Raw genomic sequence first — 22,105 nt, forward strand, 5'->3', positions numbered from 1 at the left:
ATTTCATCGTGGAATGGCCAGGGAAAAGAACAGATAAAAGGTGATTAGACTAGGCGGTGTAAGGAAGAGAGGGATCCATGAACCTTGATACGAATTCACTCCGCCAAACATAGACAAATTGAAGGCTTCCGTTCTCCCACCACCAGGTTCTGCTTTTTGGCACTTATGCAGGCGACTTTACGACGCCTTATCCGTAATACTGATGTCTACACTCTCACATTTCTCTCAGAGCCGATACTCGCTCAGTTGCAAGTGCACAGTTCTTTGGTTGTCTTGTATTTCCTATTTATGCTCCTTCAGATGAGTGAAAGCACACACATACCTCAAGAACTCGTCGATATCGTCATATCCAATCTTCGCGACGACCTTCCTTCACTAAGAGCATATGCCCTCGTCTCTCATTCTTTTCTTCCGTCTAGTCAGAAAGGCATCTTCTCTTGCATCGCAAGTGTTTGTCGTACCACCACCCTCTCGCAGTGGTCACACTTTCAAGAACCTTCTCAACTTGCTGTCATCTTCTCCTGACATCGCTTCCCTTATCACTACTCTTGAACTCGTTGTCCATGGCCGAGACCCCGAATTGGTGCAAATTGTACCGAAATTGCCGTACATGACATCAGTCAAACGCTTCCGCCTTTCTCACACCTGCGAGCTTTTTGACTGGTGCTACTTTCCACCTCACGTTCAAGATGTCCTTGTCAAGTACTGGCAGACGTCCCAGATCGTGGACTTCGAACTCGAAAATATTTGTTTCATCGCCTTTGAAGGGAAGACCCGGCTCAGACCGGATCAATGGGGAGCTCTGAAGCGTCTTTCTCTTCTTTGGTGTCATGTCCATGAGCTATGGAGTCCTGAAGGACAAGGATCCAACCCGCCGCGTCTAGAAGCTCTGACGATATATGCCGAACCCGACTTTCCAACATTTTTGGCGACAAGTTACTCGATTCATTCTCTCGTTGTCTTGATCTTCAGTCCTTATGAGAGTTCTCTGCCGTGATAACCCTCAATCTCGGTTCGACCAAGTCCATGCCTTGCTGCATCAAGTTTCCGGCACCCTACAACATGTCTGCTTGGACATGAGGATTCGAGGTACCTTTCTTATATCGTTTCTGTCTTCTGCTCTCTAAAAATCTTGTAGTCCCTGCTTCTCATTTCCTTTCTGAGTTCGACCACATAGATTTGTATGCATTCCCTAATCTGCAAACTATTCGTCTCATCCTGGATACTCCATGCGATGTCTTCCCAGTTTCCAAGCTCAGCCCTTCCCTTCGAGACATCATTTTAGAAGTAACATATCACCTAGAGGAATATGCCGAGTGGGCAGCGATGGAGTGGTTAGCTATCGACTCGTTTATCGAAAGCCAGGATTTGCCCTGTCTACAGTCTTCCAAATTGGGAGTACACACCTCAACTAGGAATAGTTGCCTTCCTACTTACTGTTATTGCGACCCAGATGAGGCTAGTGTCTGTCTTCAAGAAATCAGGCAGGAGATGCCCATGTTGCATAGAATAGGTATCCTGTCAAGTCCAGTGAGTAAGAATATTTTGCTCGTTCATCTTTATGTGAATTATCTCCCTAGCAGGGACACTTTGGCTCAAGAATAGAGACTACTACGATGAATTTAGGAGGGTGGAAACTAATAGGTAGATGAAGCCGGGATCCACGTTAGTTGCCCTTGGTCGTGTACCACTGTGCGTCGATTCTTCCAGAATGTTCACCACTCGTGTTTCTCAGTCAAAAGTGGAACCTTGAATAATACCTTGGCATTCGCACATTTGCTCCCGTGATGATGTCATCGCAGTTCGCTCGTAACTCACCGTGCTTCTCTACCACGATACAGATACCACGACAGTGTAACTAAGATATAATGGACAAGGTGAGTTTGTTTTCTTACGGGATGCTTGCGTTGAGCCTTGTTTCCTGTCGCTCAGTACTTGAAGAAAATGAAAGCAAAGATCGAGGAACATCTCGACCTGGGAAGCTCTGACCAACGCGTCTTGGCCCCTGAAACCCCCGCAATAGTACCTCCTCTTTACCAACCACCAACTTCAAGGCAGATCTATCGATTCCGAAAGCAGCGTGAGGTCAATCTCGGCTCTTGGTTCACATTGGAGGACTGGCTCACCCCCAGTCTCTTCCAACAAGCAGCTGGTCGCAAGTCTAGCGAGATGGATATCTTGGAAGGCATGTCTCAAGACTCCGCCAAAAACATGCTTGAGCACCATTGGGGGCACTTTGTTGACGATGGGGACTGGGAATGGATGGCATCTCACGGTATCAACACCGTTCGCTTACCCATCGGCTATTTCCATTTCCTTGGCGGCCACCCAAATCCGGACGTGCGCGATTTAATGAAGGGCACGGAATACGCACCGTATGCTGATGTCTACGTAAATACGTGGGGATACATCGTACGTGCCATTGAGACTGCACGAGCGCACAAGATTGGGGTCCTTGTTGATCTCCACGCTGCGCCTGGTGCCCAGAATCCCGATAATCACTCTGGCCTCAGCACCGGTGATGCCGGCCTTTGGCACTCAGAGAAGAAGCAAAGGAAGACCGTACAAATCTTGGTGGCCTTGGCGCAGGAGATTGTTCGCTTTGATAATGTAGTGGGCTTGGAAGTGCTTAATGAACCAAAGGATACGAATCGGCTTCAGAGTTGGTACGAGGAGGCGATATTTGCACTGCAGAGCATTTCACCAGAGATTAGTGAGATACCGTTGTATCTCTCAGACGCTTGGGCTACTGGGCACTATGCCCAGTTCATTGCCGGCCGCTCCAACCCAGGGACGTTCTTGGTTCTCGACCATCATCTTTACCGATGTTTTACTTCGGACGATCATGCGTTATCAGCATCGCAGCATGCGGCAAATGTCCATCCTGCGAATCCGGACGCGCCATCTACGTCTATGTTATCTGGTGCCTCGGGTACCTCAAGTCATTCGATTGTCATAGGCGAATGGAGCGCTGCACTGAATCCCGCGTCTTTCTCTTCCTACCAGGATGAAAACGCAAAACTTGCCGCACAGCGGGAATGGGGGTACGCTCAGTGGGAAGCGTACGAGCGTTTCTGTGGCGGATACTTCTTCTGGACGCTCAAGAAAGAGGGAGGTTCTGACCCTGGATGGTGTTATTATACCGCTGTCGAGAAAGGCGTCTTACCTTCTTCGCTCGATCGAGCCAAAGATAACTTTTCCCGCCATTCACTCGAACACCTGAGAAGTGTCGGTGCTAGCGAGCTCCAAGCTGCTATGCAGGGGCATGTTGGCTGGTGGAATAACAATTCTCAGAATCCCGGGGCTTTTGAGCACTGGCGTTTTGAGCAGGGTTACTATCAAGGATGGGAAGATTGCTTGGCGTTTTATTGGGGGTCAACCACAGGCGAACTGGTTGGATCGGAAATCGGGTTCAAGGGGCAGTGGAAGAAATTGAGGACTGAAGCTCATCGACGGGAGAAAGGAGATAGCGAGATGGTTTGGGAGTTTGAGCATGGCTTTGATCAAGCACTGACAAAATTCAGTGAAGTCATCGTGAGTTGAACGGTATGCGTCATATGTACTATTAGCAAGCAGGAACACAGTTGAAGTGTGCGAACAACGAATATCAGTCTGGGTTTATTCCGACATGCTTCCTGTAATCGTAGCTAGGTTTGGATAAGTGGACGTGCAGTTATACACCAGTTGTGCAAACTTGCGTACACTCTAGTGTCTAATTAGTTTCGGTGGCAGCATCTGTGGTAGATTGGGGTGTCATCTTAGGAGGTCGACCGCTTGGCACAAGTGCCCATAGTATTATCATGAACCCCATCATTGCAACTAACCTATACAGTCGGGATCAGTCACCAAACCAATGGGTTTAAGCAGGGGTTTCATGTACTTACAGGGGCTGTAAACTTGAGATACCAACCGAATTCGCCAGCGCACCAGAGATAAAGGGGAAGAGCGCGCTTCCTGCTTGCCCAAAGCCCGCTATCCAACCGATAGATCCTGTGAGTAGCCAAGGAGGAAGGATCCGACTGGAATGGTTCATGACAATTGGGTACATGGGTCCTAAGACCACGCCGACGAGAGAAATAGCCACTCCCCCTCCGATAAGGGATGGAACTAGCCATACCACTAGTTCAAGCCTAGTAAAGTTGGTGAGTGATACCATATTGCGAACGTATGATGCCTACCCAATGGCGATAAAGGAGTAAATGAACAGGACTCGTCGTTCACCGACCTATACAATGGTCATATGAATAATTGAGCTCGAAATGACGCAAGAGATTTGGATAACCTTCTTATTCACCCATAGCAATGCGACACGACCGAGCGTAAGTCCCCCAAAGAAACCCGACGAAATGTACCCAGAGGCTTTGCCACCATTGCGCATCTTTATCACGTAGGTGACGCTCCACCCTGAAATAATGTTGGAACAGTTTTGACAAAGAAAGAAGAGGACGCACCTCCGATGGTTACCTCCACACCGACATACACCAGGATGAAGAACGCTAACAGATGGACCGTCTTGAGGGTGAGAATCTGACGAAACGGACTGTGCTCGTTATCTCCTTTCTCCCTGGGAGGATGCCCTATTTCTGCAAGACAGTCGTCCTGGGATTTTAAGCGGAACACCGCCCAGAGGAATATCGTGTTCGTCAGCGCTACACCGAAGGACGATAGATAATGAAACGACCAGCGCGGCAAATATGCGAACTGCGTTGCGACAAGCGGGGAACATAGAGCGCCGACGCCGTATACCGCATGCAGAATACCCATCTTTGTTTCCGGATTATTCTGAAAGCATGCGACGTAGCCATTTGCTTGAGCATCCTGAAAGGCCATGCCGATGCCGTTGATGGTGTATGCAATGAGAAATGCGGGGAAAGGCAAGGCGGCGGACTGGAGAGCGTATGCAACGACTTGGAATATAGAACCTTTGAACGTTGTTTCAGTCATTGATACCATAGATGAATGATGATAACACCTCACCGAGTACAATCATCTTACCGAAGCCTAGCTTTTCCGTGAGTGGAATATTTATGAAAGCACCGGAAAGAAATCCCTGGAAAGGTGAGATAAGGAACGGGTTCAAAGTCAAAGGCGACATACAACGCAAGCTAAGATGAAGAGCAGCGATACGACAGTGTAATTGACCTGAGAAGCAGATCAGAGAGATTTTTCCACGTTGATAACGTAGGACCTACATCGTAGACCTCTTGTATTCTAGGCAAAAGAGGACCAGTCGTCCCGTCGTTCCATCCTGCAAGAAACATGCACCAACATAAGGCCGCGAACTGTACATGTACTCTGAAGTCCTTTGGGTTATCATCTCGGAGATCAGCCTCCAATGTTGCATCAGGGTTGGTATCTTCTGGTAAAACACGTTTTTCTGTGTCCGAATGGTCATTGAGGGGGGCATTCATCATCAAAGTAGTATTGTGGTGCCAATCATGAAATTTCCAGGGGGGGGCTGTCTATGGTAAGATTTCCAGTAGGTCGTCGCGAATAGTTAGGTCGCTTCTATCGCGAGATGGGGGGTAAGCTCAGGTACTGGTAATCAAGCCTCAGGTAATGACTAACATCGCAGATCACAACAAAAAGTCTGCGAGAAAATGAGTCGTCGCACGACGAAGTTCCGTCTCAATTTCCCGAGATTTAGCCGGATAGATAAACCTATCCGGCCCGCTATGCCTGCTGATTGTCCAGTGTCCTTGCTGTCTTCGATCATCACAGTCAGTGGTCACTGGTACGTGCAAAAACCTGATTTCACCCTGGAACTATCAAAGAAAATATCGTTTTTAGCCACTATGTTGCCACAAGAGCTTGTAGATCTGATCATTGACAACCTTCACGGAGATATACCCTCATTACAATCCTGCGCGCTCACTTCCAGAGCTTTTCTACCTTCGAGTCAGAAAGCCATTTTTTCTTGCGTCCATGTCTCTTCCAGTCCTCCATCTTCGCTCCGTGGGCATTCCTTCGACAATTTACATGCTCTACTGTCAGCCTCCCCGCATATTGCTCCCCTCATCACCTCCTTCGAACTAAGCCTTCATTATGACAGCACAGAAAGCGAATTCGAGAAGATTCCTCTGTTTCTGCCTCTCTTATGCAACGTCCATCGATTTTTCCTTCTCTCAGCGACCAATTTGATATTTAGTTGGAATGGGTCCCTCCCGGTTCGCGTTCAAGATTCTCTCGTCGCGTTCTGGCATACTTCCAAGATCATCGACCTCCAAATAGAGGCGATGGGGCATATGGCATTCGATGGAGACAGTCGTCTGAGAATGGATAGATGGGGCTCATTAAAGCATTTGTCTATTCTTTGGTCCACCCCCGAGCGACTTTGGGAGAGGAATGACTTGGACCCTGCCCCCCTTTGTTCGCCACGGTTGGAATCTCTTACTGTTGGGCATTTCAATCTCGATCCAGTCAAGAATTCTCAGTATGCTGGTCTTGATATCAGCTTCGTGCGACGATTTTCTGCCACCCTGGGGAACGAGGACGACGTCCCTGATGTCCAGTATCTCTTGACTCAATTTCGAGACACGCTTGAATACCTTGATTTTCAGATAACACTCCATTGTCAGCCCTAATTTCACATATCATCTTATCATTTTCTGACTTGAAAATAGTGACTGCTATAGAATTTCAGGAGAGATACAACTACTTTGACTTGTATCTATGTCGTAACCTACGGGTGGTGCATATTGGGATTGATACGCCTCAAGATCTTTTCCCCTTCGCGCGCCTGAGCCCTTCCGTGCAGGAGATTACTGTCGAAGTATCTTTCAAATCGCAGATGTACTCAGAAAGTTGCTGCAAGTGGTCCGTGATAGATTCTTCCATTGGGGAGCAGGATCTACCCTCGCTGCTCTCGGTCAAACTGGACATCCACGTTTCCAGAAACTCAAGTTGTAGCCTTACCATCTGCAACTGTGGTGCTGATGATAGTGTTGACGTCTGGGAGGTAACACGAAATATGCCAATTTTACACAGCAAAGGAATTTTGAAAGTCGATAGGAAGCCTAGTGAGTACCCCGGTTTCAGGGTTGGCATTCGCTTTGCTTACGGTTCATTGCAAGAACGCACGGTTTGGGGTACTATATATTCCTAGTACGAATAATTCTGTGTCATGTCATAGAGCCAAGCAAGTTTTGTAACTACCCCTCAGTATACCGTTGTGATCTTCGCGTCACTGGCGTCGAAACCTAGGCAATATATGCACCACCCTTGAGTATTGTTCTCGAATCTCTGTATCATCGTGCCGTCGTTTGTTGGCCTCCAGCTTTCTCTGATAACCGGTCAAACTGAAAGATACGTCAGCATAGATCGAGCCACTTGTCCCCGTCGGATTGCTCACTAGCGGTGCATCAGCAGCATTTGCAGCAGGTATATCTAGTTTGGTATTGACATCCTTCTGTGGAGACCGTAGCTCGCCTTTGAAGCCTATATAATATATTCGCGACATCTCTTCGCCCACTGATTCACTCTAATGACACCGAGATGATTAAAAGCATCGTGAAGACATACTAGACTCACGAAGAATAGGCTTAGCGAAGTTATGCTGGTGAATGCTGCAACTCGCAAGGGGTATTCAGTCACTCCCGTTTCTCCTTCTAAGAGACTAATATTGACTTGAGGCTTGGTATTCTCGGCATCTGCAAAATCGACGATGGTAGGATGGTTTGCGTAAATTCGTAGGTGACGCGGCGTCGACTCTCCTCTTCCTAACGTTTCCGTTAAAGTCACACAGAATTGAGGAAACAACAGTATAGAGACTCACCCAGCTTCAATAGGACAGACTTTATCTTGACGTTCTGCGAGAATGGTACGTGGATAATGATCTAGAGGTCAAGGTCAGTATCCTGCTCGCAATTACAGCTGCTCGCCTCGCACCTGGTCGTCTACACCAGATTCTGCATATTTCTCGTTGTCTTCTCTTTGATCCCAAGGCTTGATGACGGCTTTCGCATCTTCGGGAACGGTCAGATTGAGGCCATGGACACTTGATGAGACGCACGTTCGCTTGAACTGCACGAGAAGAGCAAGCAGAGAGCTCACTTGTCTTTATCTATCACGCCGTAGAGATTCGAGAGCTCCAGGCCGTTCAGCGTTACAGCAATAGAGTTCTCTTCCGTCATCGTGGTCGTCGACAGGGAGCTTCCAAATCGGGACGCACTTTTTTCCTTCTTTCATGTTACGGCTGTCGAGGCAGCTCGTAACACGCACGTCTGTGCACCGTCTACTGCCGCCAAAGTCGCGACATGCCCTTCGTTCTTTGCACGTAACTCGACGCTGCCTCACCGACCCTCATGCGGAGCAAAAGTTTCGGTTTTCCAAAATTCGCGCGCGGCTCCGACCGGGCTTGCCTACCCATGAGTTGACGGCCTTGGTGGGGGAATTGGAAGGGCTAGCACCTTCACCGTCGCATATGGATTCTGTATACGCGGAAATTGAGGAGAAATATCCTGGCCTGGATAGGCAGAAACTGGCATTCCTCCTGGAGGGCGGTTTGGACTCGAATGGTGCGTCTGCTGCTCGTCGTGATTTTCTGTTTTACTGAGGATCCCTAGAAATCGACTTTCCTGAAGCTGCCAGCACATTTCTCATGAAATTGGAAGAGCCGCACGTCCAGGATGCTCTCCAGTCTCTCGACGAGAACCAACAATTCCAACTATTGGGTCTCAAGTCCGCGCTGCCCTACGACGATTTTTCGGACCTTAGCGCGTTTCACAATATCGTTGATTTTCTGCGAGAGAACGAAATTGACGTCGACTTTTCCAACTTGCCAGAGGTGTTCTACGAAAGTAAGTTGTATTGAACTAATTATGATGACGGTCGCTCTATGCTGGGGCGTGTCAGCTTTCCTACATGGACTGCTTTTTGAGGCTTCGACACTCTACTAACTCATCTTTGTTGTAGGAAATGCTCAGGTATCTGGAGAATCAATACCGGAGGAGCCCGAAGACCTCTCCTCGGGCTATGAAGATGCTCTCCAGAGAGTCAACTCGTTTTCTCTGCCACGTCCGGAAGAGCTATTACCCGTAGAGGAGCCTCCGTCACCCTCGCCCATAGCTTCTGGCTCTAGTGAACCCGTCACAGAACCACCATTCTCGGAGGACCTCCCACCTCCAGCTGAGCTCTTTGTACCGCCTGCCCAGGACGTAGAGGTGGCACCAGTACTGCCTTCAGACCTGAGGCCATCGCAACCAGCTGTACAAGACTCAACACAAACTTCTGGAATGCCACCTTCGTCTGAGCCTCTCGTACCGGAACCATCTCTATCAGAGTCTATACTGACTGAGCCCCCGACACTGGATCCCTCTACCCCGGAATTCGATTCACCACAAGCTGAAGCGCGCGCGCTACCGCCCATTGCATCTGAGCCTGTCTTGGAATCATCACAGCCAACAGATTCCGTACAACGTGAGCGCCATTTTTGTGCAAAAGAACAAGTGTTTATGTGTTCGTGCAGAGATTCCACCGCATTCCCAAGATGTAGAATCCGCATCCGCAAGCCTAGATCCTGTAGAAGAGCATCAGCAGTATGTCAAGGCTTTCTTCGACAAGTTCAACGAGCCTTCTGTCGATAAAGCCATCGACCAGTTTGATCACGACACTCGAACCGACTTGCTGAGCCTGATAACCAATGCGTCGGAAACGAACTTTGCGGATCCGAAGTGGTTCCCTGCCATCGTAGATTTCTTGTCGCAGCACGGGATTACTCTCGACGTTTCTGATCTTCCCGAGCAATTCTATAAGAGTATGCGCTTCTGCTAAACCATGCTGCTGTAGCTAACTGCTATTGATAGAGCCCGAAGCGCCAAAACGACAAAACTACCTCAAGGGTCTTGGCAGTTTTGCTCCAAGTAGAGCCAGTTTCCAGCAGACTGTGAAATGGATGCCCGAACAAGCTGCTTTCGTTCACGACTTCTTTGTGAAACTGTCCCAACCCGCAGTTCAAACGACTATGAAAGGACTGAAACCCGACCAAAAGGCAGAATTCGGAAAAATTCTTTCGCAAATGGACTCGGAAGGCGCAGCAAATGAAATGGTTTTGCCTTATGCCTTGTCATTTTTGGCTGAGCGTAACATCAACGTGGAGACTGGCGACACCCTTCTTCCTGGTAAATACCATTTTTGTCTTTATCTAGTCAGGCCTTGATATTTGATTTCCCCAGACGAAGATCCCAACCAGGAAGAAATACCACCAGGCCATCACTGGCCGAATCTCATGACGCCAGATCCTCTAATGGACTCCCGAGATGTTGTAGACTTCCCTCCAACCAAGGACAACCCTTTCCACAACCGAGTCGTTTTGCGCAACCACAAGTCGATGTTCCATGAGTTGATGGAGGAAAACAAATTTGACTTTGACGACCCAAAACTCCAGCCGGTTCAAACAGACTTGGGCAGGTCGGCTCCTGAGATATATGAACGGACTGGCATTTCAAAACGCTTCAAGCTACGTGACCCCAGCATCCACCTCTACAGGATCACTCGCCGTGTTATCCAGCAGACAGGTAAAGGGCGAATACCAAGCATGCAAGTCTTCACGATCATCGGAAATGGGAACGGATTAGTCGGACTTGGCCGGGGTACCCATGCCGACATGTCCCTTGCTACAATTAAATCGTACTCTCAGGCGATAAAAAACATGGATTATGTAGACCGGTTTGAAGACCGGACCGTGTGGACGGAGGTGGAAAGCAAGTTTGGCTCGACGAGAATCCTGATGCGACCACGGCCCCTCGGGTTCGGGCTAAGGTGTGGGCCGACGTTGCATCGGTTGTTCAAGGCTGCAGGAATCAAGGATATCAGTGCAAAAGTGTGGAAGAGCCGGAATCCGATTTTGATTTTGCAGGGTGCGCTGCGGATGCTGCAGAGTGGGCATAATCCACTGGGTATGGGTGATGGTGCTGGAGGACCAGGGAGGAGGATGCAGAAGGGGTCAGGAATTCGCAGTTATGATTCTGTGACGAGGGCTAGAGGTAGAAGCCTGGCCGGTTTGACGGTATGATTACAGAAGCTATATAATCACTTTGTTTATCGCATGTCAGTGACGAGGTTTGGGATGTACGTCAAGGTAAATCATGCATGAAGTATCTGCTAAGGTGATCTTTTCCACCTGGCTACGGTAACTTACGTCGGTGTTCCCTGTTTGGATAGGAGGAGAATGCTCAGCTACTGAGGTGCGTTTCCTTTTCGTTTTGCTCTAGAAGTGTTGTTAGTCAAGATCTGTTGTTTCCAGGACATCACACCGATATGACCGTGATCGTAGTCGTTCCCGTACCAACAAACGCTGGGTGATCGTCTGATCGGCGGCCAGTCGTCCACTCGACTACGGACACAAGACGCCTGCGCGGGAAAAGCAGCAGTAGTTTGTCAAGCTTCCGGTGCCAGGTAGTGACCCACTTGCCCGTTGTTGACTCAAGAGGTAACCTCAATTGTGGATCTTCCAAGAAAATGGGGCGACCACCTCTGCAAGAATCCACTCGAAGATCCTTCACTCTGATCCCTCTCACCCCCACCCTCTTAGTGCGACAATCCTCTCTTGCGGTGAAATTGGTGCGGGCCGATCATCTCCCGCATCTCTTAAGGATCATTCGGCCATTCACCGAGTAGATGGGACATCTGTGATGGACTCAGAACCGTTCACTAGTTGCTACCGCCGTGGTTTTCACGGGTCTCAAATGTTGGGCACATCTTTAGCGAAGCGTGGATACCTTATCATCCGACCTATAACAATATCCTTGTCGACGAACTCACCAACAAGTTCTAACTATTATAAACATTCGATTCTCCTTCGCCCTAAGACCCGATGTGCTGATATCTGCTAACGATCATCTTCATAGCTTTCAGTCTGTGTGAGCTTTTGTGATGTGCTATATTTAGTATATAATGAGAGATATGGTATGTGCCTCCAGCAAATTCGTCCTTCACGTATTCCTTCCTTTCCTCTAGAATATTTTAGATGGCTATTTGAAAGGTCCACCAAAACCTTACTGCTGATGATATAGCTGGCATACTTCAACTGTCAGGCGTTCAGTTGGACTCAAGCATTCTCTATGCTCTGATGCACGGTGCATATCTCTATTCGATTTAGAAGCCATCGTTGCTCATGTGTACTGCCCTATAGACCTCTACACCGGCATTTTTGCTGTCACACTGTCGAGCATATGTATGTGCAACGCCGTTACGATTGTGTTTGTGGTTGATGAAGCATGCCAATACAGTTATGCGCAAATCGCAGCCCATCAGACGGGCCATGGTTATTGCGATCGCTCTGCTGTTCGTTACGACCACCATCAATTTCGGACTCAATTGGTATCGGATGTACATCGTTTTCATCAAACATGGGCAGACTTTCTGGTCGAAGTATCTGGCGTCCCAAAATCCAGGAAGCATCGTGCTAGGGATGGGGTTCACGACTTCGATCTGCACTATCCTTGCTGACTCCATCATGGTTTGTGATGCTGAAACATCGGGACCTTAACATCGGCTTACTATGGTCTGGAATTTAGATCTGGCGCTGCCGGATGGTCTGGGGACGGCGCTGGGCAATCATTTTACTTCCGATCCTCCTCCTTATATCTGGGCTAGGTACGATTACCGGCGCTTCCGTTATTTCCCCACTTACCCGAAGTCCGGTACAGTGTTCAGAATAATCCATGTATACCAAGAATACGCTATAGGTCATGGTTATCAGCTTGGGGCCGTTCTGTACATATCCTTCACTCTTGTTGCAACGCTATGGTGCACCGTACAGATTGTTTACCGCATTCTTACTGTTGCGAACAATGGAACTGGAAAAGGATTCAGAGCTTATCGCCATGTTATTGAAGTTCTCGTTGAATCCTCCGCTCTCTATTCTATAGCACTGGTCATTTACGTGTGCTTCTATGCTCGTAAATAGTGAGTGTACTGTTACCTCGACGTAGTGGCAGGAATCGTAAGGGTGAGAAAGCTATCTTTTCCCTCTTTTGGTTTGGACTAAGCCTGTGTAGGGGATTGCTCCAACGCTTCTCATCGGACGTGTTGCTGCGGGACATGCACGCCCAGATGACTCTTGGAATGGCAGTGCGATGTCGTCGCTCCACTTTCAGACGCGTTCGCGGGATCATGCACATGCTCAGACCAGTTCCCAGAGGGATTCCGTTGTTCTCGGTACTGATCTCGAAGCGCAGCTGGATAGAGAAGACGAAGATTACCGATCTCAGATCGTCTCCCAGGAAGCTTCCGGAATTCAGGTGTGACACCATACTTGGCTGGAAAAATACGAAATCGATAATCTTGGTACCACTGATTAAAGTGAACAAGAGGGCTTAACGGTTGCTGCATCCATTTTAGTTTTCCATTTTCTAATTAATCATGTCGCATTTCTGTAACTTCTCCCGTCTCTCGGGACATTTGTTGCTGTAGTTCCGTTATCTGGAAGTAACTGCCGGGCGCTAGGTTATGTAGGCTTCTCTCTAGCTGTTCAAATGTGTGATTTTCCCCAGCTATGTACCTACTCTTGAAATTGAAAGAAATTTCTTACAACGCGGCTCGGGGCCTATTTGAGAGCTTCGGCACGCGTTGAACGTTCACAACACTTCAGAATTAAAGGGCGTTGAAAATTCAAATTGGAAGCGGTGATTGCCTTTTGTGTACTCTTGACCAATTTCAAATCAGTGACCGTTCCAAACTTCCAACTGCTATCCAACTGACAGATGCAATACTTATCGACATCTCAGGTACATGAACGACCGTAGCACCGATGCTTCTGTTCTATGGCTTGCGGAATGACCACATGCTGGTCATTTTCTTGCACAGCTCCACTTTACCCATGTCGGCGTACTACGCCGTAAAACACTGATGCGAAGGGTCAACCGTTATCTTGTCAACTCGCTACGAGATAATATCTGGACAGTCCGGAGACTTCCTGTAAAGTATCCTCGTTCCTTATCGCTATACGTAGGAGTGTTATGTATATAACGTCTACGAGCTGTAGAACCATGAACTACTGGATCCCACCGACATTCGCGTCAAGGAGTTACCATCATTCATGGCATGCCTCACTTCAAGTCGGCGATTCGCTTAACTGTGGATTGAAGGAGTATACTCACGGAACTCTTCATTCTGCAATGGAACCTATCTAATATGAGGTTCTATCATCACTGATTTTCCCTGCATTTCGCAGCGGGCCTTCTCGCCGGACGGCGACGATAATGACGCGTCTTATATATCGAGACACTTGTTATGCATTTTCCTAGCCTTCTTTAACAATCTTCTCGCATACTATTCCCTTCGGACTGTTTTATGGCTGAGCAGGCAACTGTTCCAATGGAACTTACAAGCGTTGACATGGCAGCTATAGTTCAAACCCTCGATGCCTCTTTGGGCTCAAAGATTCTCGCTGCTCAACTATTCGGTACCGTTTTTGCTGGTATTATTTGAGTCGTCTAACCGTAACACATAGGTTTATACACCGGCATCATCTTTGTTGCCTCATGGAACATATGTGAGGGAGATACTTATGTCTTTTGTGCCACCTAAGCTAGACAACGCAGTTGTCAAGAGAGTCCAGCCTGTCGGAAGAGCCTTAGCTGTTGCTATCGTCGTCCTTTATATACTAACCGCCATCATTTTCGCCATAAACTGCATAGACACGCGTCATACATTCGCCAATAATGGCATAAATTTTTGGGCTGAAAATACGGCAGACATCAATCCCGGGTTGGTTTTGGCCGGTGGGATCATGGGTGCTATATCTACCGTCCTTGCGGACTTGGTCTTGGTATGGACGATGTCATCTAAACTTTGCAACCCCTCTGCAGTGTTAATCTCATACCAGATTTGGCGTTGCTGGATAGTCTGGGGTTATCGCCTGGTTGTTGTCGCTCTTCCTGCTCTTCTCTTGGCTGCGGCGGTCGGTAAGGTGGCTCATTTGTTCTAACATCCCTGTTTTTTTATCCAAGATATTGCATAGGACTCAAGATCTTTGATAGCTACAAATTCTACTTGGGACAAGATTATGTACCCAGTATGGTACTGTTCTCTTCTTTCGTCCTGGCAACGACACTGTGGTGTACCATCCTCATAATTTTCCGCATCTCGACGATCGCAAATAGGGCAGGAAATGGACTTCATGCTTATCGGCATATAATTGGAGTCTTCGTAGAATCCTCAGCGCTTTATTCTGCATCTGCAATCCTGTATGTGGTGTTCCGCGCTATGGAAAGTCCGAATTTTCTATACATGGATAGTCTAATGGGTGTAATGAGAGTATGTCTGCAACTTCCTTCTCTTAGAATTTAGCTAAGACCAATACAGGGAATCGCACCAACACTCCTTTTAGGACGTGTTGCAGCAGGACATGCACACCTGGACGACTCTTGGCAGGGAAGCGCGGTTTCCCGGTCGCTTCGCTTCGGGATGGATTCGGAGAGTAGCAATCAGACCACCTTCCAGGAAGACCACATGCAAGGCGCCAGGTTCCATCATGACTTGGAAGCTCAGTCTCATCAAAGAGTAGACGACCTTGGAGAAACCTTTCCAGAAGATAGGACTAAAGTGTCGCGGGGAATATGATATCTCTTGAATCCTAGAAGTAGGCCGGTTTTGCTGACTCGAGTGTGGTATTGCTTTTTTATCATAATTTACAACTGTAGAAGTATCCCTCTCTAATACCCAACCATTTGTGACCTTGAACTAGCTTTCTAAGCACTGTCAGATTGCGCTCGCGCGAGTCGCGCCCCCCGACAAAAGTGCGTATGAATGCAAACGCCTCCGAATGATAGTGATGTGAAAAGAGATTCGAGGACTATTCATCCAGATTCCTCGTATGAGCGAGAACCTTGGACCTTCGGAGGCGTTGACCCGATTCATTGGAGCCTATACAGGTCGCGCTTACAACAGGGGAAGGCCTTGAAGACAGCCCGACTTATAAAGAGTGCGTGTTGATCGGTAAATTCCAATACAAGATATATCGAACGTAAAGTAGCAGCATGTCCCTGGTGTCCGGGTCAAAATATATCGACAACAGATGAAGGTTTTAGATAGCACCTTAAATACGGAAACGTCGTCCTTGTCATTATAAATATTGATTTATCAGATAAATAACACAGCTATTGCTCCCCAAGCAACTGCCAACGAGAGCACTGATCCACCTTTCAAAACATCGTTCATCCCAAGAGCGTCAGACTGGCTCTTCTTACTCGTGCTCCCCAGAACTGGAAACGTATCACCAGAGTGTCCATTAGAAGTAGCCAGGACACTAGGATCGATGGTCTGTGTGTTGATGGTCTTTGTATATGCCGTCGTCGCGAAGGTGGAAGCTGACTCGGGAGTGACTTCGGAGACTTCCGATTCAGTGAGGAAGACGAGGGCGAATCCGGGGGCATTTACGGGAACGCTGCAAGTGTTGGCGGAGGTGTCGCACGTGATGGTGACGATGTTTAGGTCGTTCTTGAGGATACCGTCGACAGTGTATTTTGTTCCTAGAGTCTGGAAAGGGTGAGCAAGGATGGGAGGATGACAAAGGGTATGCCTTACCTGACCCGCCCATGTAATGTTATTTTTCGTTGACACTGAGTCCGATAAAAGATATCTAGTGACGATGAGATTGTAAAGCCAGCAGAGTAAGGACTTCCTCACTTGACGTAGACTTGCTCAGGGACCGTCCCACCGTCAATGGTAATCGTCGCGGTGTAGTCGTTGGCGCCGGATTCGTCCGTAATATAGTTGAATAAGGCGACCTTGGCCAGATTTCCGTTCTCATAGATGGAATACTGTGGAGTATAGACACTCCCATCATTTCCTCCTAGGTCCATGATTTGTGAGGTTCCCGACGTGCCAAACACTTCGGCGATCACTAGCGCAGAATAGAAGATCGAGCCGATCGTCCATTGGTGATACGTCGATTCATTTGTAGGGGGTGCTGTCAAGAGCTTCTTTAGTAGCTCAGAAAGGAAGAATCGGAGGCCGAACCTGTAAATGGCTGCATGCAATCCATGAGCAAGCGCAGTGCACACGAACAGACGAATCATTGCTTACATTATAATAAACGTTCTGACCACCAACATGAATCATAGCCCCAGTAAAGTTGCTATAAGCCATCTGCAAACCATAGTCGAGAGCCCACAGAGCAGCGCCAAAACTATCCGAGATTCCAGGGAAACCACCACAAGATGCCGTATTCATTTCAAGCATGTAGAATGGCCGATTGTATGTTTGTGCAATGGAAGGTAGAGTTCAGATATGGCTGAACCAACGAAACACCGGAAGTGTGATTCAGATAGTCAGGAAATGTGGTCTGCGGGTCCACATATGAACCTGTCCCGTACATAGCGTAGCAGTTGTTGTTTGGGTAACTGATGCGAAAGTGAGCATCTTCACGACCAAAGAGGCAGTGAAGATCACTTACTGTTCAACTGCAAGAGCGGAAAGGCTGTCAATGCATGTATCAAGTATGCCGGTATTCCAAACAAGTTCAGGCGCCCAATCACCGGCCACGCTAGGTACCACGAGGTTGTTCTTCGTGGGTATATCGTCGTTGGTACTCATAGCACTGATCAGTTCTTGGATTTCACCGTAGTATGATGTTGCATCATAGCCCTCATCTCGATGTCCGTGGCTTTGATAATGGATCGTCAGCTCACGAACACGGAGTTCGCAGTCACTAAGACATACTCAACGTAGAGGTCCGGCTCATTAGCAGCCTGAAGTCCTAGTAGCCTGTCGCCTAGGACACTTTCACCGTATTCAGCGATGGCGAATCTCCAGTTCGAAGTATCGTTAAAAGGTATACCTACGCGAATATAAGCAAAATCCAAACTGACAGCACTTTTCGCACCTAGGAACCAAGCGACATCAACCAACGAAGAAACATTGGCGAATAGATAGAACATATCCATGTTGTAGATGACTGCAGGTGTTTCGGTCTATAAATAACGAAGCGTTAGAGATCATCGTTGATGGCAGGCACGTATACAAACAGGATTTTGCGAGTTGGCTGATTGTTTGGTGATACATTTTCCGTTGGCATCCGGAAGTTCTTCTTCATATGTCGCGAATTCTTGTGTGTTACCTCCTGCACGTATTCGTACACGGCCGCCCCTCTGCGCAATGAGAGCCATCAGGTTCAAGAAGATTGGTTGAAGGTGGGTGCTTAAATCCGAGTTACATTAGTGATTATCCCGACCTCGTATGACCCGAACGAGACATACGAATTCTTGCCCACTGTATACATATGTCAAAAGATGTAATGACCACAACAACACAACCACTTACAGACTTGCGTGAGAACTGACATTTCAATTGAGAAGCCATAGAAAGAGTTAGTCGATTGAGCGATCGATAGCCCAGTTACTGATGTATTCACAGCGGGTATCGTTAATGTGAAGGCTGTTGAAGGTGCAGGATTTGGTACTGAGGGCGGATCCAATACAGTATCATCATAGGCTGCGAGTGTTGAGGTGGCCGCAGCAGCAGAGGAGGTGGAGGTGCCACTGCTATCTTGAGATATAGTTTCCCCCAGGCGGAATCTGACCGTAGACCGTGACTTGAGCTTTGGCACTCCGCAGGCCAAGGAGAGCGTAGTAACCTAGTGCCAGCAGATTAAAATGCATGGCTGGAGGGTGTCAGGCCTCAGGGTCAGCTGGGGGCGTAATGCTGCGTAATGGTGAGAAATTAATCGGCGCCATGAAATTGCTGAAAACTGCGCAGCACGGTCTCGGTACTTTTACGCAGATCATGCTAATGAGAAGGTGATAAGTCAAATAAAAGATCAAAGACAGGGGCTGGGAGAATCATTCACCCTCGAAATTCCTTGCGAGCGGGTGTACGGAGCACAACGAGAGCTTCTTCGGACACAACTTCAACTTGAATACCAATGCAAGAAGTCCTTTTTTGGTTCCGCGAAATCATAATATCTGAGTAAAAAAAAAATGTCTGTATTTGGTGCAGTCGTTCGTAATTGTATGTAGGTTTTCTTCCGAATCCCTGGAATCTGGATACCAGCATAAGGTCGTGGTGTTGGTGTTGGTGTTGGTACCGGCACAAGGTCCCAATAAGGAACGGCCGGGCCCACAGCCCAAACATGGCAAGCCATGCGCTGTGGCCACGAAGGCTCATACCGTTGTGATCACACTGTTGAGTGTGTCGCGCGGAGTAGAGACACATCGCGGGGTATATAAGGAAGCAATACAAAGGACAATGTAGAGGGACAGCATTAAAGTTTACGGAAAACATCAAATACTGTGGTAGATTAACCGCCTGAGATCAATTCAAATTCAAGCCGAAACTGCCACGCGACCACCACGCGACCTTGCTAATGCCTCCCATTCCCTCCACGTTCGACGAAGAAACCTCTCAGACGATAGCGTCCATCGAGAGGCGTCAGAATGACATATCGCAGTTCCAAATACCACGTCTGCGTGCATGTAAAGGACCGCTAGCTGCCCAGCAAAATCTAGCGGCAGAGTTGAGAGAGGACCTTGATACCATTGCGCGACAAGTGGAAGTATGTCTTGTTCTTCTTCGCCATAATTCTTCTTCTTAGGTCTCACAAGGGACTAGATTTGATGGTTGGAGACCAGCGAGGAGAGAAGAATCGGAGAGACTTGCAACAAATAGTGGACGGACTCAAACACGCGCTCGCCAGGTAATGCTTGCAGCATTGTGCATTGATAGGCCCTGACGATATTCTTAGTCTCAGAAAGGATACACGAGCAGCGCTTTTAGAGTCCAAGCGTACCATCGATGCTTTGAGCAGGTCGAATCGGGAAGAGCTACTAAAATCCTCGGCCGTCACTGAGAAATCAGACGAGAAAGTAACGTACGTGGACCCTTTCCGATTCCCAGGTCGCTCTTGACCACTTTTCTCGCAGGGAGGATACATTAATGCAGGCTAATCAGACTGTCACGGAGGCCTTGCGGCGGACAATTGGCCTCATGCAAGGGGAACTGGAGCGGTCGGTTGCAGCAACTCAGCTGTTAGGTGCGTCTCTCTGTATTCTTCTAGTCTCGCTCTTACTCATCGCAGTATCCAGATGCTTCCACAGCTTCCTTGCGCGCCACATCGACGACTCACGACATGCTCACGAATGTACTGGACACCTCCAAACAGCTCATCACCGCCCTTGAGAAAACTGACTGGATGGACCGCATCTTAATCATATCTGGATTGGTTTTCTTCACCCTTGTGGTTCTCCTCATCTTGAAACAGAGGTTGGTAGATCGGGGTATTCGAATAGCCTTCTGGTGGACGCGGTTCATCCCCGACTTTGGCGGTGACGAAGCCCTGCTGTCCATGGAAGAAGGGATTAAAGCAACAACGTTGGCTACGACGCTGGCGTCGGCTGCTGCGGGATCTGTCTCTGCGGCAGTGTCTCTAGCGACGTCCTCTCTTGTCGAAGTGTCGGTCTCAAGCGTATTATGGGATTCCAGTACAACGGACTCCGCTACAGAAGCAACGATGTCTCCACCAAATACATTTATCACTACAACAACCGATACTATCATGTCTTCAGCTACAGAGACTTCGCATGATGAACTATAGTCCGCGGTGTATCACATCTTTCTTTGAATATTATCGCATAATCTGCTCTCCTTGGGAGAAGGACTGACAGAAAGTGATAGGCCTCAATATCACATATATGACAAACGGCTTTGGCGGTGAATTCCAATTTAAGAGGCACGCGGCATCCAGCCGGTCAGCTCGTTCTTACATTTATTAACTCCAGACCGCATACTACGATATAGGTGGCGGCAGGATGGTCGTGTCCCAATTGACCTGGCCCAAAACTTTGCAGAAGAATATATCAGTAGAGCAAGGACTTGACAGAGTGAAAGCGCGTAGTTGGAGAGTGGTGGGAGCAGTACGTCGTACGGTATGTGGATGTCTTGAGGTGTCGCATGCATTTCAACCCACGGACGCTGGGTGACAGATGTGCCTCCCAGCATTTTTTTGGTCTGCGCCATTGGTATGTCCAAGTTATCGCGTACTTATTCAAATCTCAATCCCAATAATATTGAATCCAACCAGTATAACAATAATGGAAACTCAAGAAAAATTACATGACGAGTTTGCTCACATGCCTTGTGTCACGATTTCCCTGGACTTGCCGACGAAAAGAGTACTATAGAAGTCGCAAGGCGTCCAAGGAGGTGAAATGATCACAAAGTGCCCGTAATTGCCATTTTGACGCATTGTCTAGTTGGCTTCTAGGGGATGTTGGTGTCGTCTGGGGTGACAAAGTTGTCCATCATCTCGGGGATGTTGGTGGTACATGTACGGCTTTTCATGTATTAGGGTCGCTGGAATAATAAGCTCCACTGTGACGCACTGTCTTCATCACTCGACGAGCAAGCATCTCCCTTCGGTTGCCATTTCCTAACATTGGCTTCGATGTTGATGCATGATGCTTGATTCTATGACCGTCGGTCTATTCCCTCAGCTCTCGGTATTGGACCGCGTCACTATCTTTGCTGATCTCAGCGTCTAAGTGATGGGTAATGAAGAACCAATGACGCAAACAAAGATGGGTCGACTTGGATACATTGTGCAACGCTCGGCCTTCGAAGTGGAAGAGATCAGGATTCGTCGCGCTCAACATTAGGTATGTGTTTTATTCTCTTCCCTCGGTTAATGCTCTCTCATCTTATATGATCACACCGCGGTTTCTCATCCTTGTATGACTTACAAAAGCTGGTGCCCATATCAAACCTCTCTTGGGATCTGAGTATATAGGATCTGTCAGCGTAGTAACGATCGCAACTAGCATCAAAAATCACCTGCCTTCTTCCTGTTAATTTTGCAGCAAGATATAATCAGCATTCACGCCATGGCAGAACAACCTCAAGTTAGTAAGTGCGCTGCGATCTTACCTCGCTTGTCTTGATTTTATTCCTAGACACGGTTTCCCTAGTCCTAATTCAACAGAACATATATCTGAGATCGCAGCTCGTATAGGCGTTTCCTCTAGGACAGATGGCTTTCTCCGGCAACATCGCACTTCGAGTTACGTGCACTTGGGAGTTGAAAAAGTCAATGTACACGATGGTTCATTAAATCGCTGAATACAATCGGTACGTAAGGACCCTGTTCCGACTCGATCCCTTCGTAGCAGCC

The 22,105-nt window shown here is 48.0% G+C and overlaps 11 protein-coding genes across 11 annotated transcripts; 7 read left to right on the forward strand and 4 right to left on the reverse strand.

Moving 5' to 3' along the window:
- Positions 1-170: 170 nt before the first annotated feature.
- EV420DRAFT_617769 (uncharacterized protein) lies at positions 171-1,457 on the forward strand. Its single transcript, XM_060482814.1, has 3 exons — positions 171-248; positions 301-1,089; positions 1,139-1,457. Exon 2 carries the CDS (start codon positions 386-388, stop codon positions 995-997), a length of 612 nt encoding a protein of 203 aa, XP_060328448.1. The 5' UTR covers positions 171-248; positions 301-385; the 3' UTR covers positions 998-1,089; positions 1,139-1,457.
- Positions 1,458-1,616: 159 nt separating this feature from the next.
- On the forward strand, positions 1,617-3,712 carry EV420DRAFT_617707 (glycoside hydrolase superfamily). Its single transcript, XM_060482812.1, has 3 exons — positions 1,617-1,692; positions 1,842-1,877; positions 1,933-3,712. The coding sequence occupies exons 2-3, from the start codon at positions 1,869-1,871 to the stop codon at positions 3,541-3,543; spliced, it is 1,620 nt and encodes a 539-aa protein (XP_060328449.1). The 5' UTR covers positions 1,617-1,692; positions 1,842-1,868; the 3' UTR covers positions 3,544-3,712.
- On the reverse strand, positions 3,628-5,527 carry EV420DRAFT_617745 (MFS general substrate transporter). Its single transcript, XM_060482813.1, has 8 exons — positions 5,193-5,527; positions 5,098-5,142; positions 4,978-5,050; positions 4,452-4,922; positions 4,283-4,404; positions 4,179-4,225; positions 3,885-4,130; positions 3,628-3,824 (listed from the first exon to the last, which is right to left on the reverse strand). Exons 1-8 carry the CDS (start codon positions 5,412-5,414, stop codon positions 3,713-3,715), a joined length of 1,338 nt encoding a protein of 445 aa, XP_060328450.1. The 5' UTR covers positions 5,415-5,527; the 3' UTR covers positions 3,628-3,712.
- A 167-nt stretch (positions 5,528-5,694) lies between these two features.
- On the forward strand, positions 5,695-7,144 carry EV420DRAFT_617941 (uncharacterized protein). The gene is made up of 4 exons (XM_060482817.1): positions 5,695-5,734; positions 5,791-6,573; positions 6,624-7,019; positions 7,074-7,144. Exons 2-4 carry the CDS (start codon positions 5,796-5,798, stop codon positions 7,103-7,105), a joined length of 1,206 nt encoding a protein of 401 aa, XP_060328451.1. The 5' UTR covers positions 5,695-5,734; positions 5,791-5,795; the 3' UTR covers positions 7,106-7,144.
- Positions 7,145-7,236: 92 nt separating this feature from the next.
- On the reverse strand, positions 7,237-8,161 carry EV420DRAFT_617837 (galactose-binding domain-like protein). Its single transcript, XM_060482815.1, has 6 exons — positions 8,053-8,161; positions 7,888-7,996; positions 7,775-7,835; positions 7,531-7,718; positions 7,352-7,480; positions 7,237-7,298 (listed from the first exon to the last, which is right to left on the reverse strand). The coding sequence occupies exons 1-6, from the start codon at positions 8,130-8,132 to the stop codon at positions 7,248-7,250; spliced, it is 618 nt and encodes a 205-aa protein (XP_060328452.1). The 5' UTR covers positions 8,133-8,161; the 3' UTR covers positions 7,237-7,247.
- Positions 8,162-9,929: 1,768 nt separating this feature from the next.
- EV420DRAFT_617958 (uncharacterized protein) lies at positions 9,930-11,350 on the forward strand. The gene is made up of 2 exons (XM_060482818.1): positions 9,930-11,183; positions 11,243-11,350. The coding sequence occupies exon 1, from the start codon at positions 10,226-10,228 to the stop codon at positions 11,009-11,011; it is 786 nt and encodes a 261-aa protein (XP_060328453.1). The 5' UTR covers positions 9,930-10,225; the 3' UTR covers positions 11,012-11,183; positions 11,243-11,350.
- Positions 11,351-11,949: 599 nt separating this feature from the next.
- EV420DRAFT_617873 (uncharacterized protein) lies at positions 11,950-12,962 on the forward strand. Its single transcript, XM_060482816.1, has 5 exons — positions 11,950-12,074; positions 12,131-12,172; positions 12,228-12,457; positions 12,516-12,594; positions 12,648-12,962. The coding sequence occupies exons 1-5, from the start codon at positions 12,068-12,070 to the stop codon at positions 12,905-12,907; spliced, it is 618 nt and encodes a 205-aa protein (XP_060328454.1). The 5' UTR covers positions 11,950-12,067; the 3' UTR covers positions 12,908-12,962.
- A 1,250-nt stretch (positions 12,963-14,212) lies between these two features.
- On the forward strand, positions 14,213-15,657 carry EV420DRAFT_617996 (uncharacterized protein). The gene is made up of 6 exons (XM_060482819.1): positions 14,213-14,404; positions 14,453-14,494; positions 14,544-14,770; positions 14,828-14,906; positions 14,963-15,258; positions 15,307-15,657. Exons 1-6 carry the CDS (start codon positions 14,293-14,295, stop codon positions 15,562-15,564), a joined length of 1,014 nt encoding a protein of 337 aa, XP_060328455.1. The 5' UTR covers positions 14,213-14,292; the 3' UTR covers positions 15,565-15,657.
- Positions 15,658-15,728: 71 nt separating this feature from the next.
- EV420DRAFT_1556615 (glycoside hydrolase family 79 protein) lies at positions 15,729-18,720 on the reverse strand. The gene is made up of 12 exons (XM_060473670.1): positions 18,524-18,720; positions 18,261-18,489; positions 17,970-18,141; positions 17,828-17,915; positions 17,665-17,782; positions 17,399-17,608; positions 17,247-17,345; positions 17,029-17,131; positions 16,630-16,922; positions 16,528-16,582; positions 16,039-16,479; positions 15,729-15,986 (listed from the first exon to the last, which is right to left on the reverse strand). The coding sequence occupies exons 1-11, from the start codon at positions 18,600-18,602 to the stop codon at positions 16,084-16,086; spliced, it is 1,842 nt and encodes a 613-aa protein (XP_060328456.1). The 5' UTR covers positions 18,603-18,720; the 3' UTR covers positions 15,729-15,986; positions 16,039-16,083.
- Positions 18,721-18,896: 176 nt separating this feature from the next.
- On the reverse strand, positions 18,897-19,205 carry EV420DRAFT_1556616 (uncharacterized protein; the record flags this gene model as incomplete). The annotated part of the gene is made up of 2 exons (XM_060473671.1): positions 18,897-19,102; positions 19,124-19,205. 2 exons carry the CDS (start codon positions 19,203-19,205, stop codon positions 18,897-18,899), a joined length of 288 nt encoding a protein of 95 aa, XP_060328457.1.
- A 72-nt stretch (positions 19,206-19,277) lies between these two features.
- EV420DRAFT_618101 (Sec20-domain-containing protein) lies at positions 19,278-20,621 on the forward strand. The gene is made up of 5 exons (XM_060482820.1): positions 19,278-19,495; positions 19,545-19,636; positions 19,685-19,810; positions 19,863-19,972; positions 20,025-20,621. The coding sequence occupies exons 1-5, from the start codon at positions 19,307-19,309 to the stop codon at positions 20,531-20,533; spliced, it is 1,026 nt and encodes a 341-aa protein (XP_060328458.1). The 5' UTR covers positions 19,278-19,306; the 3' UTR covers positions 20,534-20,621.
- Positions 20,622-22,105: the final 1,484 nt, after the last annotated feature.

The sequence above is a fragment of the Desarmillaria tabescens genome (genome assembly GCF_030435595.1).
Source record: "Desarmillaria tabescens strain CCBAS 213 chromosome Unknown EV420scaffold_28, whole genome shotgun sequence".
NCBI lineage: Eukaryota > Fungi > Basidiomycota > Agaricomycetes > Agaricales > Physalacriaceae > Desarmillaria > Desarmillaria tabescens.

Bases quoted from the DNA above. Each gene is read 5' to 3' on its own strand.
- EV420DRAFT_617769 (XM_060482814.1), top strand. From the start codon at position 386: ATGCCCTCGTCTCTCATTCTTTTCTTCCGTCTAGTCAGAAAGGCATCT.
- EV420DRAFT_617745 (XM_060482813.1), bottom strand. From the start codon at position 5,414: ATGATGAATGCCCCCCTCAATGACCATTCGGACACAGAAAAACGTGTT. The intron at 4,923-4,977 runs GTGAGGTGTTAT...CAACGTTCAAAG, and splicing joins CGGTAAGATGATTGTACTCG to GTTCTATATTCCAAGTCGTT. The intron at 4,131-4,178 runs GTAGGCATCATA...CAACTTTACTAG, and splicing joins TACTCCTTTATCGCCATTGG to GCTTGAACTAGTGGTATGGC.
- EV420DRAFT_617941 (XM_060482817.1), top strand. From the start codon at position 5,796: ATGTTGCCACAAGAGCTTGTAGATCTGATCATTGACAACCTTCACGGA. The intron at 6,574-6,623 runs GTCAGCCCTAAT...ACTTGAAAATAG, and splicing joins TTTTCAGATAACACTCCATT to TGACTGCTATAGAATTTCAG. The intron at 7,020-7,073 runs GTGAGTACCCCG...GTTCATTGCAAG, and splicing joins GAAAGTCGATAGGAAGCCTA to AACGCACGGTTTGGGGTACT.
- EV420DRAFT_617837 (XM_060482815.1), bottom strand. From the start codon at position 8,132: ATGACGGAAGAGAACTCTATTGCTGTAACGCTGAACGGCCTGGAGCTC. The intron at 7,836-7,887 runs GTGCGAGGCGAG...CTTGACCTCTAG, and splicing joins AATCTGGTGTAGACGACCAG to ATCATTATCCACGTACCATT. The intron at 7,481-7,530 runs GTGAGTCTAGTA...CGGTGTCATTAG, and splicing joins CTTCGCTAAGCCTATTCTTC to AGTGAATCAGTGGGCGAAGA.
- EV420DRAFT_617958 (XM_060482818.1), top strand. From the start codon at position 10,226: ATGACGCCAGATCCTCTAATGGACTCCCGAGATGTTGTAGACTTCCCT.
- EV420DRAFT_617873 (XM_060482816.1), top strand. The intron at 12,458-12,515 runs GTTTGTGATGCT...TCTGGAATTTAG, and splicing joins TCCTTGCTGACTCCATCATG to ATCTGGCGCTGCCGGATGGT. The intron at 12,595-12,647 runs GTACGATTACCG...AGTCCGGTACAG, and splicing joins CCTCCTTATATCTGGGCTAG to TGTTCAGAATAATCCATGTA.
- EV420DRAFT_617996 (XM_060482819.1), top strand. From the start codon at position 14,293: ATGGCTGAGCAGGCAACTGTTCCAATGGAACTTACAAGCGTTGACATG. The intron at 14,495-14,543 runs GTGAGGGAGATA...TAGACAACGCAG, and splicing joins TGTTGCCTCATGGAACATAT to TTGTCAAGAGAGTCCAGCCT. The intron at 14,771-14,827 runs GTATGGACGATG...ATCTCATACCAG, and splicing joins TCCTTGCGGACTTGGTCTTG to ATTTGGCGTTGCTGGATAGT.
- EV420DRAFT_1556615 (XM_060473670.1), bottom strand. From the start codon at position 18,602: ATGCATTTTAATCTGCTGGCACTAGGTTACTACGCTCTCCTTGGCCTG. The intron at 17,916-17,969 runs GTTTGTATACGT...CGTTATTTATAG, and splicing joins CAGCCAACTCGCAAAATCCT to ACCGAAACACCTGCAGTCAT. The intron at 17,783-17,827 runs GTGCGAAAAGTG...ATATTCGCGTAG, and splicing joins TGATGTCGCTTGGTTCCTAG to GTATACCTTTTAACGATACT.
- EV420DRAFT_618101 (XM_060482820.1), top strand. From the start codon at position 19,307: ATGCCTCCCATTCCCTCCACGTTCGACGAAGAAACCTCTCAGACGATA. The intron at 19,637-19,684 runs GTAATGCTTGCA...CGATATTCTTAG, and splicing joins CTCAAACACGCGCTCGCCAG to TCTCAGAAAGGATACACGAG. The intron at 19,973-20,024 runs GTGCGTCTCTCT...CGCAGTATCCAG, and splicing joins TGCAGCAACTCAGCTGTTAG to ATGCTTCCACAGCTTCCTTG.